General features: G+C 43.7%; 1 protein-coding gene across 1 annotated transcript in view; it reads right to left on the bottom strand.

Annotated features, from left to right (window-relative positions):
- Positions 1 to 17,031, bottom strand: part of EFCAB6 (EF-hand calcium binding domain 6) — a 110,485-nt gene extending 93,454 nt beyond the window's left edge. Inside the window, exons 1-2 of the mRNA XM_014523609.1 lie at positions 16,815 to 17,031; positions 5,255 to 5,396 (exon numbers count right to left, since the gene is read on the bottom strand). Of these exons, the coding sequence (XP_014379095.1) occupies positions 5,255 to 5,396; positions 16,815 to 17,031 (359 nt within the window). The remainder of the gene's footprint in view (positions 1 to 5,254; positions 5,397 to 16,814) is intronic.
- Between the last annotated feature and the right edge of the window lie 487 nt (positions 17,032 to 17,518).

Here is a 17,518-nt window from a genome sequence, read left to right as displayed (position 1 = left end):
GCACCTCTGGCTGCTAACAGGCAAAACTTATGACATGGGTGCTTGTGCAACTGTATCTGTCTTGGGGCAGTTGATTGTCTGTATTAATTATTTCCTCTCCTTAGTTTGTGGTTTTGTAGGTGTTAATCCTTGCTCATTAACTCATTAACACCTACAAAATCAGAGACTGAAAGGAAATAATCAATACAGACAATCAACTTCCACAAGACAGAGACAGTCAGTTGCACAAGCACCCATGTCACGAGTTTTGCCTGTCAGCAGCTAGAGGAGCAGGACCCCAGAACCCAGAAGCCCTGCACCTATCTCCTTGACAGCTGGCAGGCTTCATGGCTGCAGCAGGGGCTACCATCCCTACAGTTTTCAGCTCACTGCGCCTTAACACACACAGGGTCACCTATGTCATGAGTTTTGCCTATCAGCAACTTGAGGTGCAGTTCCCCCCAAATCCCTGCACCTATCACCTTGAAATTTGGCAGGCTTTGTGGCCTCACCGGGGCCACCACCCCTGCAGTTTTCACCCCACTGTGGCTTAACACAGACGTGACATGAGTTTTGCTTTCAAGAATGTAGGGTGCAGTTTCCCAGAAACACCTGCACCGATCTTCTTGAAACATGGCAAACTTCATGCTCTCAGCAGAGGCTACCCCTGCAAGCTTCATCCAAATCAGACAAAAAACAACAATGTTATAGATATTTCATTGATTCCCCATTATACCCTATGGCCAGATCACTGAGGTGGCTCCGAAGCTTTTCCGAAGCTTTGGAAAGCCTAAAGAAGCCAGCGCTTTGATCTGGACATGCTGGTTTAGATGCCGAGGCGTCTGAAGCTTCTCTGGATCCAAAGCACGGGCCAAAGCCTCACACAGCCCTAGTATCTAGTAGTTAGGAAAGGACACAGGACTTCACTCACTATGGCTAGAATCCTATTTCACTTTCTGCACCCAAAGGCAGTTTCCCAGCCATGTAACTGCCACTTTTGGCACTTACATGCAGTTTGTAGTCCCACTTCAAATACAATGTGAATGCATAAATGTCCACACAGCTACTAGGAATGTTCAGTTAACTATTCTATGGCTAGGCAGGTACACAGCTCCATGTGTCCCTGCCCTGGATGAGTGTACATCATGACATTCTACCTAGCAAAACCCATAACTAGGGGATGTTAGATACTAGAGGAGGAGAAGGGGGTCCTCCCATATTTTAGCCCAATAGCTGTGTGGTTGGGATATTGCCCAGCATGCAGAAGACCCAGATTATAGGATCCCCTCACCATGATGGGGTCTGAACCCACATCTCTGATTTCCCATCACAGTATTTTAACTACCAGCCTTTTGAATTTGGAGGGAGATCTGTGGGGCTAGGTGAAAGAGAAAGAGCTGAAAGGTGTGTGGCTTAGTAAAATGGATGCAACCCAAAAGGGTAGGGACCCTAGGTTTTAGCTGGGATCATAGTTGCTAATAGGACAGAAACAACCCCATTGATCTCCCTCTATTTTATCCACTGAATATTAAATGCAGGGTGCATGCTGGGTAACTGCACTGACATTTACGTGCCTACATCGCCTGTGAAGTAAGACTGCAAACTGAATAAATGCCAAAAAGGGCAGTTATGCAGCATGTAAAGTGAAATAGGATCCTGCCCTATGTGATCTTTCAGTGCTTCAGTTGAATTCATCTGTGAAATGGGGATAACACCAAACACCTTGCAGAGCTCAGTTTAGCTTTATCAGACTTAATTTATATCTTTCAGACTGTAGGGGCTTCTTGGGTAAAAGGCACTGCACTGCACTGTGAAGGCACAGCATTCTCTCCAGCCACTCTTTTTGTGTCCTTCATGAAAAAAGCATACCTGTGATAACTTCAGATATAGCTTTCCCTCAAAGAAAAATCAATCAAAAGGAAAACCTTTTATTTTGTTTTATTAAATCTAATCTGCTCCCCTATTTTAGAGAGTGAGAGTGAGAGAGAAACAGACAGAAAGGGAAAGGAAAGACATGAAAAAGAAGAAGCCATTGATAGCATCATCTAAGATTAGCTCAGTTGAAGCAAGTGCATTCTGCACACAGCAAATGGGTACAAACTCTAAAGGAACAAGAGCTGCCTTGTGAATATAATTTATAGAAAGGCTTCGAAGTGGCCTTAAAATTGTCCCTTCTCTTCCTCAGTCTGAATGTCATCTTATATAAAGCCATCTGGGAGAGGCATGCCAACCATGCTGTCCCAGTAAAAGCAGAATTGTCCTCAAGTGCCTCAGGATGAGTCATGTCAGTGCAAACACCCAATTATAAATGAAGCCCCTAAGTATCATTTAAAATAAACTAGACTGATGTGGCCAAACCACTGGAATTTAGAATGTAATTTAGCCCCTTTATCACCTTTGTGTAAAACCTGTGTATCATGCAATGTCCCCAAAGTACCTGAGTTAAATCCTCAGTCTGATTATGACTTCTCCAACACAGATTTGACAGGTTTAAGCTCAATTTGTCCATGTTTAAAGGAGTCCATTATATTTTACTTATTATTTAAAAATACTGCATCTTTAAACCTGGCATCCCATACCGCATTAGAGCTGTGAATGAACAGTGCCATCCACTGTTTCTCTGCATAATCTTTCCCCACAATATATTTCCAGGATGATCTTAAATAAGACATAACATTAAAATTAACTCCATGGCTGAAAAATATATGTAGAGATCAAGGCTAACATGTAATCTGTTAACTTTCAAGGTAGATTTCTATAACAGGTTTTCCAAGCAAGTTTTCACTGGTGGATGAGCCATTTCAAATGTAATCAGTCTCTATATTCATTTACCTAAATGAAAAATCATAACATTTTCCCAATCAAATAGATCGTATGTGGCAGTCAATAAATTAGTGAATGTAAATCTTCCATTCATTTAGGTAAAAGAATTGCATTTATTCCTTAACAAAAAAAAGTGCTCCTTGGCATTTCCATCTTATCGAAGGCCCCAGTTCAAGACAATGTTTAGGTGCTGTTCTGGATAGAAACAATTCCCCAAATTTGGACTGAAGTATGGTTCACTATATAAATATATTTCAATAGTCTCTTACTAGTAGTGAGATTCCTGGAAGGTGTTAATTTATAAAGATTCTGCAGCAGCCATAGAAGCACCCTCCAGAACTGCATTCAAGCACTGGGGGAGGTGGGGGGCGTTGAATTTTTTTTGTTTTAAACTTTTGATTGTTTGTTAAAGCACATTTTGTTATCAGGCTGCCTCTGTCAAATTATTCTACAACCTGTGTGACTAAGGTCTGATCCTGCAAGGTACTGAGTCCTGTAGTCTCAATCCAACGAAGTCATAAACATGGGCTTAACTCTACTCATGTCAGCAGTCGCATCATTTAAGTATGTCTGTAGGCCCACTGAGTGGGACTGGCAGCAGAATTAAAATTAAACAACTCTTTTTTGCTTTGTTGCATGATAGCCCCAGTGTTCAGCCCCTTCCAAGGATCCCTTTAGGGCAGGAGTGTCAAATTTATACAACTCCCCAGGCTGGACTCCCCCCCGGCTTGCAACACATCAGGAACAGGGTTCCATACTCTGGATTTCAGACATAGACCTAGCTCCTCAAATTCCAAGCCCCTCTTAGAGCCCTGTCAGCCAAATGATATGGCTCTGTGGGCTGGATCTGACCTGCACTGACTGATGCCCACCAACTGCAGTGACAGTAGATTAAGCCCTTACCAACTATTTTCTTTCTTTCCTTCTTCACGTGGGTTTCTACTTTCCTTAAATCATTTTGGGGTTTTTTTCCTCTGATACAAGATGATGGAATTTCAGGTAGAAATCATTTTCCAATTCAAACTCATTGTAATTTCATACTCTTGTCTGACTGTAGATTTCACCGCCACAAATAATGGTTGAACATAATGGTAAAAACATTATATAGGGAACTATATGAATACAGCTAAAAGGATAATTAATTTCTCATGATTGGTTGTCAGTGAGTACAGAACATGCAATGCTGAGCTATAACATTGCCTGATGCTGAAAGGACGTATTTATAATCCATTGTGTGGGGAAGTAGGTACATGACTGTTATTAACCCCATGAAGGGCACCAAAAGTTTTTTTCTAAAAAAAAATTAATAGAAAGGAAAATACACACAGGGAATTTGATTTTAGGGAACACGCTTGTGCTCGTTCATATTTTAGTATCAAAGATTATTTTCCAAAAACCATTTCCTATTGATGCTGTTATGTTTGCTCCTCACTTATAATGATCAGCAGGACGCTGGGTGGTAAGGTTCAGATTAGAACTAATTTATTTGATTTTCCTATTATGTTTTCAAAGGTAGGAAAGAATTCCATCTCTTTGAGACTCGCTGGCTGTAGGTAAAGAATTTTTACAGCTCATTGGAGAGCAAATTAGAGCCAGTTATAACCAGACTGACATGCCATGGCAATAAAAAATGTAATACCAGCAGGGAAACAATGCAGCCAAGTGCCCTGGGCAGCTGCATCACAAGGAAGAATGGTGACTTCCAGTTGCCGCCATGCCACTGGCTGTTTGTTTTTAACACAAAAAACCCCCACCTGCAAATCAGAGCCCAGAGCAGCTGCCCCAGTCACCCCACCCTAGTTATGACCCTGCCTAATACAATCCACACTTTTTGCAAGGTAGAGGTTTTGATTCTATACACACATCTGATTTACAAGGTCTGATGATTCTGATTTGGAAGATCTGATGATCACATGTGTGTGGTGATGAAGTCGGTCAATATTCAAAATAAGACCCAAATTGGTCATCTTATGTCCCACTCTCTTTAAACCAAGGTTGAAATTGTTTTTATAACAGGATTCTACCACAGAATCTTACAATAAGAGAATGGAAATGGGTATTTGAATTTCTCTTTGGAAACGCAGAATATTGTTTATAAGACACAAAGTTTCCAGTGCATCAAATTTCTACTTCATGCAGGGCCTATCTCACATTTAAAATTGTCCTCTGAACCTTATGGGCCAAGTCTTGCATATTTCCATGCATGGAACTTCCATGGAAATAAACAAGAGATGCAAGTTGATCCATTGTAGGACTGGTGTCTTTATTCTCTCCAAGCTTATTCATAGATTCATAGATTCATAGATATTAGAGTGTATGTTCCTGGGTAGGAAAGAGCGCTGGGGTAAGTTGAAGTATCCTAATGGCCAGACTCATCATTTTAAAAATAGAGGAAGTAAAATATGGAAGGAAAATTAATAGTGTCACATGTATTCAAATAACAGCAACTTACTTTGCAAACTGCTCATCAGACAAAGAAGGACAATAGGCCCATAACATTTTTCTGAGGTGATTTCTGCTAATAATATCAGCGTTTTTAGGATCATGGAACTGCAGAGCCTTGTGGAAATCTTTCCAATTTTCTGTGATTTTATCTGACATGCAAATGTAGAGATGTCAAAAATAAAAGAGTTTTTCAGGTTACACTGCTTTATAATGGTAATCATGAAGTAAAATGAAAACACCCTAAAAACAGAAAGTCAACACTTACTGAAAATGGACCTCATTATTACTTACAGTATCCCAAGGTAGTACTCGAGAAGCTGGCTTCTTAATTTGTTTTGTTTCAGTAAGCCATTTATGACCCATCTAATTAAAAAAAATGTTATTTGAATTAAAACGTTTTTAGCGTAATGTTTCCAAAATTGTGTACAATATCAGTCAATGTGTACACTTTCCAGTTGCTTACTCTGTAAAGTGACTATGGAAGAATGGCACCTCTCATGACAGATCAGCCCCTTTTTTTGAATTCCAAGTCATATCCAATGACCTCAGTGACAAAAGAAAGTGTTTGCTGATTGTTTCCCCTCCTTTTGCCCTGTAGAGCAAAAGCCATTCAGAGAGTTGAATGTTGTATATCTGTCATAGAAGGCCTTATTTGAAGACAGTAGGATAAAACAGGTACAACTGAGAGTAGAACTGGTCTATAAAATGTGGTTCAGGATCAATTGGTGGCACCTGCAGTTACAAAAGCAAATTTTTACTTGCAGCTTGAGTACATTTAAAACAAGAGCTATTGAGATGTAATAAATATGGAACCTTAATTTTAAAAAGTAATTGGGCTTCACCCTCAAACCTGAGTGAGTTCTGTTCAGTGCAAGATCTGAGTGGGGACAAAAGTGATTTTCTGTTGCTTTCTGTTGCTTTCACCTATCCCAGTCTCGGAGCTAGCTGGTCTGTCTGTGTAAAGTTCAGCTTTATTCTTAGCATTCACATGGCTGTAGCAACCCCTAAGGAACCATTCCAGCATTCAGGAAGGAAGTGGCACAGCAGCATTTTGGAAAAAAATATCCTCCACAGGTTGTACCCCCTGAGAATCTCTCTTTGGCACGGGTTGGGCCAATATGGAGTGCTGCAGAACTCTTCCACCAGCTATGCAGCACTCAGGGAGCCAATGGCCATGGACAGGCATGCATATGTTGGATTCCAGTGCTTTACATACATGCAGCCACTGCTCTGTTCTGCCCATTTTCCTGCACAAAGAGCACTTCAAAAGAGACATGAAGACATGAACAGCAATTCTGTCCAGCCAGAGGGCTGAAGAGCAGGAATTCCCACATGTCTCTTGATCTCCAGTATCTGGAAATTTCTGAGGACAGCTGAGCACAAAGCACGATGCTCAATGTCTGTCCATCCCACTGCTGCCCGCATGGAGGGAGAGGGAAGTAGAGTACTGTGGGATGCTGGAGGAACAAATAAATAAATAGCTGCTTCAAGAAGTGCTTCCAAAAAATGGGCTTCAATGATGTTCCTCATTTTTAGCATCATTTCAAAGTGTTTTTGGCCATTTTTGAAGTGCTTCTTTGGCTGTGCATGTCTGTGTCCTTTGGAGTATTTTAAGGGCACTTGGAGCATTTCTCACATGTCTGTCCATGGTCACTGGATGGATCCTTAACAACAATGGTGAAGCTTTCTTTCCAGTGGGTTTTCACTAGCAGTTTGGAAGAAAACAGCCACAGCAGGGGCCATAATTGCCTACTCTTCAGTGTTCTTTGAGAGTGAAATGCTAGTTAGTGTTACAACCCAAGGGTGTGATTTTGTTTGTGCGCGCTTCGGCACTGCTAAATTATTTCCCGCCACTAGGAGCTTTCTTTGCAGGGTGCATTTCTTAGTTGCAAAGAGAAATGCACGGTGCAAAGGAGTTCCCGCCATTCGCATGCAAATTTGTGTCCCACTGTTGGCCAGTTCTAAATTATTCCCACGTGGCGGCTAGTGATTGGCTTGCTAGCCGTATAAGAGGCTTGAGCGGTTTCCGCCCAAGTTGGAGAACTCCGAGGGGAACCCCGCAAGGGAGGACTCCACAACTATCTGGAGGAGAAGAACTTCACGTCTCGTGAAGATCTCTAAGCGCTGCGGAGCCTATCGAACCCAACGCAGGCTATAGGGGTCTGATCAACCTCTGGCCTCTCCCTGTCGCCGAACGATCCCTCGACGAACCCCTTCCCTGCACGCAAGTTCCACGGAGCCTAGCAAACTTCGTGTGAGTGTATCCAGAGCTCTCTGCTTCGAGTTGTTTTCTTCGGTTGACGCGACGGGCTCGCGTGTTTAGAGCCTTCAACCGGATTGGGCTAGAGGTTCACGTGGAAGGAACTCTTGTCCGCCTCTCTTCTTTTCTATCTGTAACCGCAACCCAAGCTAGTTTTCCTGCCTGCACCGCGACCATCTTCGGTGTAAGTAAAATAATCTTTAATCAACCGCTAAGCGTCTGTGCCTAATTCTAGCCCGCCGGCCTGCATTCCCCGACCCGGCGTGTCCAGGCTGCTGGCCACAGCCCGCCGCGCGCAGGCCCCCGAGGACCGAGGACCGCTCCCGGCCTGCACAGTTAGCAGGGTAATGTCCTGTTGTCAGAGGATCCCATCTGAGAGCTCATCCCAGGATGGCCATGTTGAACTGTGTTTCTGTTACCAACACTTCCTCAGGCATTTCACCGCTACTTGGGAACCTCTAAAATGAATCCAGACTAATTAATCCAGATTAATTTGTACATTCTGTTTAATTTTCAGACCTATTTGTATTTAGCCTTTGCCATTACTTGTGTTCCCCCATCCATGATGTCACTTTTATAACTATAAAAAGTATGTCCCAGACTCTCAGCAAGACCATTATTCAACTCAAGAATAGGTGGAAGGGACCTGAGCTGATGAATCAAATATCTATCGTTGGCGCCATCAGAATGGAATGCAGTCTATTTCAGTTGCTACATCAAAGCTTTTCTCAAAATAACACGTGCCATTCAAGACTGTTCAATAGGAACCTCTTTGTGTGTATCTAGTGCCTCTCTTGACACTGCTGGGTTCCTTTGATATTTTACAGGAACATTAGTTATGCCAGCCTAAGACAAGAACTAAATAAAAATTTATACAGTTGTCAAATTAAGGTGATTTTTAAAGAAAATTATGAAGAACTCTGATATTAGAAAGCAGTTATGGAAACTGTTGATTAGACCATTTCTTACTACAATTCATTAACAAAAACTTTGACAGTATTATCTCTGTCAAAAGAAAATAACATGCTGAATAGAAGTTCCGGTCACAGGATACAGCATACAACCTCACTACATGTACAATGAGTGGTTCTAAGGAAAATATTAAAAGATGACTATAAAACACTACAATTTTCAAAGTCATGCCCACGAAAATACTCAAGCTATGGGAATCACATATCTTATAACCTATGTATTGTTATAAAGAATAATAGATAAAAAAATAAAAGGGTCTTCTGCAAAATATCAGGGAAACAACTGACAGCTATGAAATGGTATCTGTTCCACAACCACTATACATGTATAAATTATATTGTAATTGGATCCAAGGGGGCATTTCCAAAAACCTCAGGTAACTGTGAACTTGCTTCCTAGTATATACATCAGAATCAAAAGAATCCAGAAATACAGATTATGTAGGTGTACATTGCTGAAAAGCATATGCAATATTGTAACTTAAAAGAAAGCTGCAAAAGGTTTTACTTGGAAGTGTCTTGATACTTTGCTATAGCCCTTATAGAAAAGCATAGTCTTAGACGAATATCACTTACTAGAGATTCCTTTTCTTCAAACAAGTCTAAAAATTTATGGTAGCTGAGGTGCCCAGTGTGTTCTGGATCAATTAGCTTGATTAGGTCTTGCAACTCCTCATCATTTATTTGAAATAGGAAACAATCTAAAATGCGACAAAGCTCGTTTCTAGTGATTTTTCCATCTCGTCTCTAAAACAAATGTTCACTTGTGTGTGTGTAAGAAAAGAAAGCAATCAAATTTACTAAGAGATCACGTCTTTATAAAGCATTGTTCTATATCCAGCAGGTCACCCTAACCCACAGTGATTGAAAATGCTTATTATCCATTACATGTTGTGAATCATGCGGTCTCAGTCTTGCGGTCTCAGTGGGCAAGAAGATATGCTACTAGAATCCTTATCACGTCATAGCAGAGAGATTAAGGCCACAGAGATGGAACTATCCTATTATGACTAAAAGGTACCTCAAGGTCAGGTCTGTGCAACTGATGGGGCCGAATTAGGGAGTTTACACCAATTGCCTAAGCTAGAATGGTTAAATGGAAGAAAATCAACATAGTACTCCAGGGGCGAGTGTTGCCAAAACAATATTTCCTGTTTACACCGATGCAACTGCATTTGTGTTTGCACAATCCAGCATTTCCTGCTGCTCTAAAAGTCCATTTAGATCCTTAAACTAACACTACTTGGAGATGTGTTATCTTGCGGCACTCCCCAGTTATGCCACCCCAGTTATGGATTTGTTTCCTCCGAACAGCCAGAGATTCCAAAGACTTCTAAATGAATGCCCTTCACCACAAGATTGCACTGTGCTCTAGCCAGTAGGTGCCACTGTGTGGAGTTTCTTTTTACCCTTGCTCACCCCTTCCTCCTTCCTCACAGAACGCAGTGGCCACAGGTAGCCAGCTACAATTTGGGTCGGGTCTGCAAATTATTATTTTTAACAAAAAGAAATGGGGGAGGAAGGCAATGTTCTCCTTAATTTACCACCCCCTCTTAATTCTTCTATCCACCCTGCCACCTATAGTGTATGTCCTCCCCCCTGCCCATGTCCCTTCCACCTGCGTCCCCCACACCCCCTGCCATGTACTGCCACTGCAGTGGGCATAGCTACCAATGACAGCTGCAGCAGCATCACCGTAATGGTAAGTTTTTTGCCACTAGTTTGAAACTTTGCAGTGAGTGAGTGGTTACATAACTTCTTTCAATATTTCAAACCATCTGAACTTCATCACATTCCATTTCAGAACTACAACCAATAGTCCAGGGGCAGGATGCTGCCTGCCAGACCCGACACCCAGGATATGCAGTATCCTGGGTGATATTTAGGTAATATGTCCCACCAACCTTGTGTGTGTGTGTGGGGGGGGAGTCCAGTTTTTTGACTGTGCTTCAAATTCCCCTCCTCTTCCTCTTCTTTCTCTTTCCCCCTCCCTGCAGAAAACTTTTGCAGGTGGAACTCATCAGGGCCAACCAGTAAAAATAAAAAATGAAGATTTGTAGAAGTGGAAAACATATATTGCATATTTGCAGTTGTTATTTTTTTATTTTTTTACATTTTATATATATTTTATATTGTAAAGGTGCTGGGAAGATCCCCCTTTTGTATAATATTTTCTGTTATCCTTATTTATTTAAAATCTTAATTAATTTAATTATCATTTATTACTTATTATTTAAATTCTTTTTTAATAATCCCTTTATTGCAAAAGAAGAAAATGCACCACACCCTTCTTTTTTGAATAAAGTGTTTAATTTTTGCTCTATATATGTATCATGTTTTCTATGATACGCAGAATTGGCATGCATGGCCAATCTGGGGGTGGGTGGGTGGGGTGGTTTTTGGAGACCGTGCCCACCTCACCATGGGGATGCTTTGTTTTGGGGTTTTTATGGAGTCATGGCATTACTGGAAGGAGTTGCAGCGTGGACTGTTATCGGAGGGAGGTCAAATGCCTGTTAAGTGCTAGGGTGTAGCCAGCATTTCTTGTAAGAAAAAAGACTAAACAACCCCACACACCCCCAGCGGCAAGCAGGCAATCTGCAAAACTTCTCCATTAATGGATCTCCCAGGGTCTTTAACCTTTAGCAAGTCTTTAATGCATGATAATGCATTTCATACACATGGTTGCGGGGCGGGGAGGGTTAACACCTGCTGCCGCAGCTCCAAAATATCATTTTTTTTCTGACTCCCTGGCATTTTTTTCTGCTATGGGAGGTGCGATGCAAAAATGATTTTTTTCAATGCTTTCTTTGCAATGCAATGTTTTCTTTACAAAATCCTGCATGCTGCACCTTTTGGAGCTGGGTTTGCGGACTGCTGTCCCACGCCCAGGTCCATGCCATGAAATCAAGCAGGAGCAAGTACGAATCAGCATTTTTTGTTCCTCATCATTATTTTTTTCACAATAAATTGAATTTCAATCAATTCGGTTGTGAAATCACAATAAAGCTAAAATAGTATACACATTTTAGTTTTACTCAACAATGCCATTGGTAGACAACCGGGGAATACATTTTTTTCTAAAGACATTACAGCCATTGCCAGCAAACACAATACAATAGGATAAAACACCAATTCACAATATGCTCCCAAGGTCCGTAGAATAATCCCTTGATATTCCCCTCAGTATTACTACCATCAAGCAACTGTCGTTGTATAATAAGTGTGTGTGTTCCCTTTCTCCAATCACATGCAGTATGTCACCTGGTGAGGGATGGATGTATGGCTGCATGGGGGGAGGGTGAAAGGGAGGCAGCAGCCAGCCAGCCAGCCAGCCAGCACCTCTTCCTGGTTACTGGCTGTGTCCCAGCAGTGTTTTATTTTTGATCTATATATGTGTCATGTTTTCTTTGATAGGCAGAATTGGCATGCATGGTTAATGGGGAGTGAGTTTTCAGAGAGCTGATGATTGTGTGACTTTTATGGAGTCATGGGATTACTGGAAAGAGTTGCAGGATGGACTGCTATCAGATGGACGGAGGTCAAATTCTTGGCCAGTACTAGTGTGCAGCCAGCATTTCTACCTGGACCCCAGGAGGGAATTTGCTGGAGGGCTTGGCCAGCAAACAAGAAGAAAGTCTCTGCAATTCAGAAAAGAAACTCAAGGAGTGGGTGATATGAAAGGCCCCACCTGTGCCCCCAGCCCTAGTCCACTGCAGTGGTCATAGCTCCTGAGCACAGCTGCAGCTGCAGAAATGAATGAAATGGGCCTGAAGAACTTGTGCAACTCATGCTGATACAGGCGGCAGAGAGGGTTTTCCCCAGTAAGAAGCTTTTCCCCCGTCAGAAAACATGTATCCCAGTCTAAATTTGCTGGGACATAGCCAGTCTCCAAGAGGAAGGCGAGAAGACTATGAAGTGGGCCTGAAGACACGGTTCTGTATTTACTCCAGTCAGAAGACATGCATTCAACAACTCTTACCATACTCGAGCTGATGCTCGGGCCAAAGCCAGTGAAAAAAGCAGGAGGGCTTGGCAACCAAGAAGAAAGTCTCTGCAATTCAGAGAAGAAACTCAAGCCTCGGCTGCTTTTGTGGCCAGCAGCAATTTGAAAGTTACAAGGTGCAATGAAGAGGTGTAAGGCAGAGGTGGGCGAAGAGACTGCAGGCATGGGCCTACTACCCAGACCCGGGAGAGAATTTGTCAGAGGGCTTGGCCAGCAACCAAAAAGAAAGCCTCCAGATTTGTGGCCAGCAACAAATCTCAAATTACAATTTCATAATACACTCATTAGCAACCAGGAGGAGGGTGAGAATAATATGAAACGGATCTGCAAAACTTGTGCAACTCTTACTATACTCAAACTAATGCTCAGGCCAAAACCTGTGAAGAAAGCCTCTGCAATTCAAGTAGTAGACAGAAGAGAACTTGTGGCCAGCAACCAGGAGGAGGGTGAGAATAATACGAAAAGAACCTGCAGAACTTGTGCAATAATTCAGGTAGACAGAAGAGAAGCCCCTGCAGTACTAGTGGCCATGAACAATTCAAATATTACAGTGAGTAAATGTAATTCTTAATAATTCATAAGTCTTAATAATGTATGTATTTACTGTAGTACAGATTCATTACATAGTTAATATTCATTTCTTTATGTGCTTCTTTACAGCGACCGTCGCTTGATAGTAGGCTAGTGAGGGGACTGTCACTCAATGAATATGAGTCCCCTCAATGATACACTTCATACTGCATAGTGTCCTATTAAAAATAGCCTCAGCTGCATTTGTGGCCTCACCAAAAAACAAGGAGGAGGGTGAAAAGAAAGCCTTGCCCTCCTCCTAGTGCAGTATCAGGCTCAGAATTCAGTACTTTTCCCCAAGCCAGGAGGCCCAGTCATGGGAATAGAGCAGGGGTGAGCAAAATGCGGTCCACAGGCCGAATGCAGCCTGCCAGGCCATTCTATCTGGCCTGTGGGGCCCCTAAAAAATTTAGAAAGTTAATATTTATCTGCCCCGGCTGCCTATCATGTGGCCCTCAATGCCTTGCCAAAACTCAGTAAGCGGCCCTCCTCCTGAAATAATTGCCTGCCCCTAGAATACAGAAACCTAGGGAGGAGCTTGCTCATTAATATGGCCAGTAACCAGGAGGTGGGCAATCACTGCCTTGGGGGAAGAGGCAGGGAGGAAGGGCACATAATCACCTGCCTTATGCTCACTATCTGCTTTCTCATCATAAAGAATCAAACTGTAATTATAAGTCTATATAACATAAGTCTATATCATATATTGGCTATATATATATGGTGGAGGCCCAGGATGTGTGTGGTGTGTGCCCAGGATGCATGGCATGCATGCTGCAAGAGGCAGCTGTGGGGGCAGGTGGGGGCAGTGATAAGGCAGATCTACCTGCTTTGAAATGCCATGTTAAGGAATCAAACCATTACAATTATTACTTACCATTAATAAATCTTCATTAATATTAATATTATTACATATCTTATTAATATATTACTATTAGAATTAATATTATTATTGCTTCCTATTATTAGCATTACTTGTTATTATATTATAAGTCTATATAAGTCTATAGGATGAAAGTCAACTATAATTATAATGCATAATAATTCAGTTGTTGAGAGAATTCTGAAGGAAGCGTTGTCATCCTCTTCATTTTCTCTTTCTTCCTTTCTCTTTCTGCCTCTTGTCACACCAACAGGCATCGATCAGCCTGCAACTAGCAGTAGAAGGGGATCTAAAAACCAGAGGGAGCCTAGAAAAAGCACTGGGAATTTGTATTGGTGCCTCTTGTGTACCTCGCGTACCTTCCTTCATGCCCATAAAATTCCACCAGTCCCATTTATAATAAATTTGAACTAAGCAATGCATTCCACCCAACCAGAGATGACCCTATCAGGGTGCAGGGCAGTGGTGTACTGGTGGTAGCAGGTGAGACAGCCACCTCAGGCACAGATGCAAAGGGGGCGCCATTGGTAGGTGCCTGGGGGTGCCACACTGCTCAGCTTCCCTCTGCCCTTCCCCCCTCATTGCCGAAGCTGCCGCCAAGGCAGCTTGTCTGGGGCACACGGGAGCAAGGGCAGTGGCACCCCCAGCTTGGCCCCTGGGCACTAGAGAACCATGGTACGAATTAGCCTCCCCCCACACAGAGCCAATCCCATGTGCCGCGGTGGCTTTTGGGGGTGGGGAGGGGAGTTGGTGAGTGTCTGGATGTGAGGCTGACAGTGGCACTGAGGAGTCCCCCCGCCCACTCTTCCTGTCTCCACGGGGCCCCCAAACCACTATGCCCGGGGCTGTTGCTTCTAGTGTCAGATGTCACTTACCAAAGGTGACGAGGAGCACTTTGCCATGTCCTCTTTTGAGTCACATGTCACAGAGGTGCAGGCATCAAATAGCACTGGAAGCGTCACTGCACCCCACTTGATAAGCCTGCAGTCTTGAACCCTGGATTTGCATTGCTGTTCTCCCCTAGGGGTAAGTCTTGTGCCTGGGATGAATCCTTCTCTGCTTCCACTGTACTGTCATCCCTCACCCACCTAAAACCTGCCTCATCGATACAGCAAACTTACACCTCAACGTCTGCCCCACCAATTTATAGTCCTTCAGCAGGGCAAGGCCCCCTCCTCCCTCCCCCCCCCAGCAGCCTCATTTTGGTGTGGAAAAAAACTCAGACACTCTGGCGCTGGGCTGGAAAAGAGCACAAAAAGAAGGTGGGAAAGTTTGCAAAGTCCCTGGTTTTGTGTGCAAGCAAAGCAGGCCTTAAACCCCACGCCATGCCCCCCCCCCCTCCCCCCACCCCGCATGGCCTTGCTTTGGTGTTCAAAAACAAAGGAGACACTGCCTGGCACCTGGCTAGAAAGGAATACAAAAAGAGTGCTGAAAAAGCTCATTTACAAAGTTTCAAACTAGGGAAAATGCAAGGGTTGTGAAAGGTAAGCCAAAGAGCCTCCCCACCACACAGCATAGGCAGACCCGACTGGGAAGGCATGAACACCTGTGGGTGACTTTGCAATGTGGCTGGTGGCTTGCCAAAAAGCAATCCAGTCTGCTGAGTGGTGATATACCACTTCCCTTCTCCCAACTAAGGGAAGTGAAATCAGAGACAGGATGGCCTCAAAAGTGACTTTGCAGAGTGGCTGCTGCCTTTGCAAAATGCTAGTGTGCAGGCCAGCACTTGTGTGTTTTGACCCACCCAGGCAGCCCCCCTGTTTACCTCTGAATCCCCCCTGTATACCTGTGCAAGAGAGATTGCCAACCCCTCCCCTCGGCCCCATGCTGCAAGCGGCAGGAAAAACGAACAGAGAAATGAACCCAAACAATGAATGAAATCCACCTTCCCAACCAAACAGTGTAAGGGTGGATATGGAGCAGACACAGGAAACCATGAGGTTTTATTGTTTGGAACACACTATTATAAGCATTTACTTGTGCCTCTTTGCCTTCACCCCACCATGACCCTGAACTGCCCCTGTCTCCCTGAAATGCAGTGGCGCTCTCCTGACCCTGCTGGCAGTTGTACGGCCCTCCTGTGACCCCACTGAGTTAGGGGGAACAGGCTCAGCTATAATTCTCTGTCTGGGTTTTCCTGCATAGAGGCAAGCTAAGCAGACAGACTTTTCCCTTCCGGTCATGGTACCCATTTATTTAAGAGGTAGTTCTGCACACTCTGAAAAGCATCACTGAAATTTTCCTGTGACCTCTGTAATTCAACACGGGACTCATTAACCATGTCTTTCAAACTCCGCATGGTGTCTCACACTTTCTTGAAGACAGCATCATCCTTACACAGTAACTTGAGGAGTTTGTCCTGCCAAGCATCTGAGCATGTCACTCTGGCTAGTGAGGACTCCGCCAAAACCTTGAGTGAGGTTTCATGGGACCATCACTGCCTGCTGTGAAAATCCCTGCCATGGGTTGCAGTGGCTGATAAACAAAGAAAAAACCAATGGTTGCATTCCACCCAGGTTGAGGAAAGTACACCCGCCACCTCCACCATGCAGTGAACATAACGGCAGGCACAGAATCAGACCCCACAACAGTGAGGCACCACTTGTACTGCCCAAAACTTACAAGTACCCACTTCGGAAACAGGTCCACAGCTGCCACTGCCCATGCTAGCTGCAAAAAATTAAAGCAAATAATTAGTTTGGCATCTGTTACATTATGAGCTATCAAACCCATCATGCACCACCACTGAAAGAACATGGCGACCCACCTACAGCAACACATGAATTTCTCCCCCTCTCCCCCTGGCCCCCCAAACACAACCAACACAAATCTGGGAGCTGCCTGGCAGTGGCAAGAGGCACGTTATAAGAGACTTACCAGGTTCAGCATGTTCTTGGGTCTCGGTAGCAGTAGATGATGTATCAGCCGCATGGGCTTCTTCCTGACTCTCCACCTCCTCCGCTTCATCATCTGTGCTAGTCCGTGGAATGGAGGGGCAAAGTGGCACTAAGTGTATGGTGATCAATGGTTCTTCCTGCCAGCCATGGTCATCATGGAGCAGGGAGTGGTTTGCGTACAGCTGAGACATGCTCATGGTTTCACCCTCAGGTGGGGCTGCTGCTTCTCCTCCACCTCCTCCTCTTGCCCAACCCCGGTGCTGAAAGTCTCCATACCTGGGTTGTCGCCCATATCATCAGAGAGAATGGTGGACAGCTTGTCGTAAAAGGGAGAAATTGTGCAACCTGCCCCAGAACAAGAGTTCTTATCTTTGACTTGGTAAAACACAGATCTCAGGGACTTGATCTTGCACTGAACCTAGGTCCAGTCACGATTGTGCCCTCGCACCTACACGCACCTACATCTCAACATAAACAGGATTATTCCTCCTACTTTCCAGCCTGTCTATGATCCTTTGCTCTGACCAAATGTCAATTAAGTCTTCCAGTTCTTTCTGGGTCCAGCTGGGTCTATGGGCATTGGAAGTATCAGCCTCCTGGGACGTCAGCTCCATACTGCTGATCTTAGCTTTCTGAGACATGGCAAAGCAGTTTGTGGTCAACATCACAAGCAATTTGTGAGAG

Source organism: Alligator sinensis, unplaced genomic scaffold (assembly GCF_000455745.1).
Source record: "Alligator sinensis unplaced genomic scaffold, ASM45574v1 scaffold292_1, whole genome shotgun sequence".
Taxonomy (NCBI): domain Eukaryota; kingdom Metazoa; phylum Chordata; order Crocodylia; family Alligatoridae; genus Alligator; species Alligator sinensis.
Note: the sequence above shows the minus strand (reverse complement) of the source record. Positions and strands in the feature narration are given on the sequence as shown.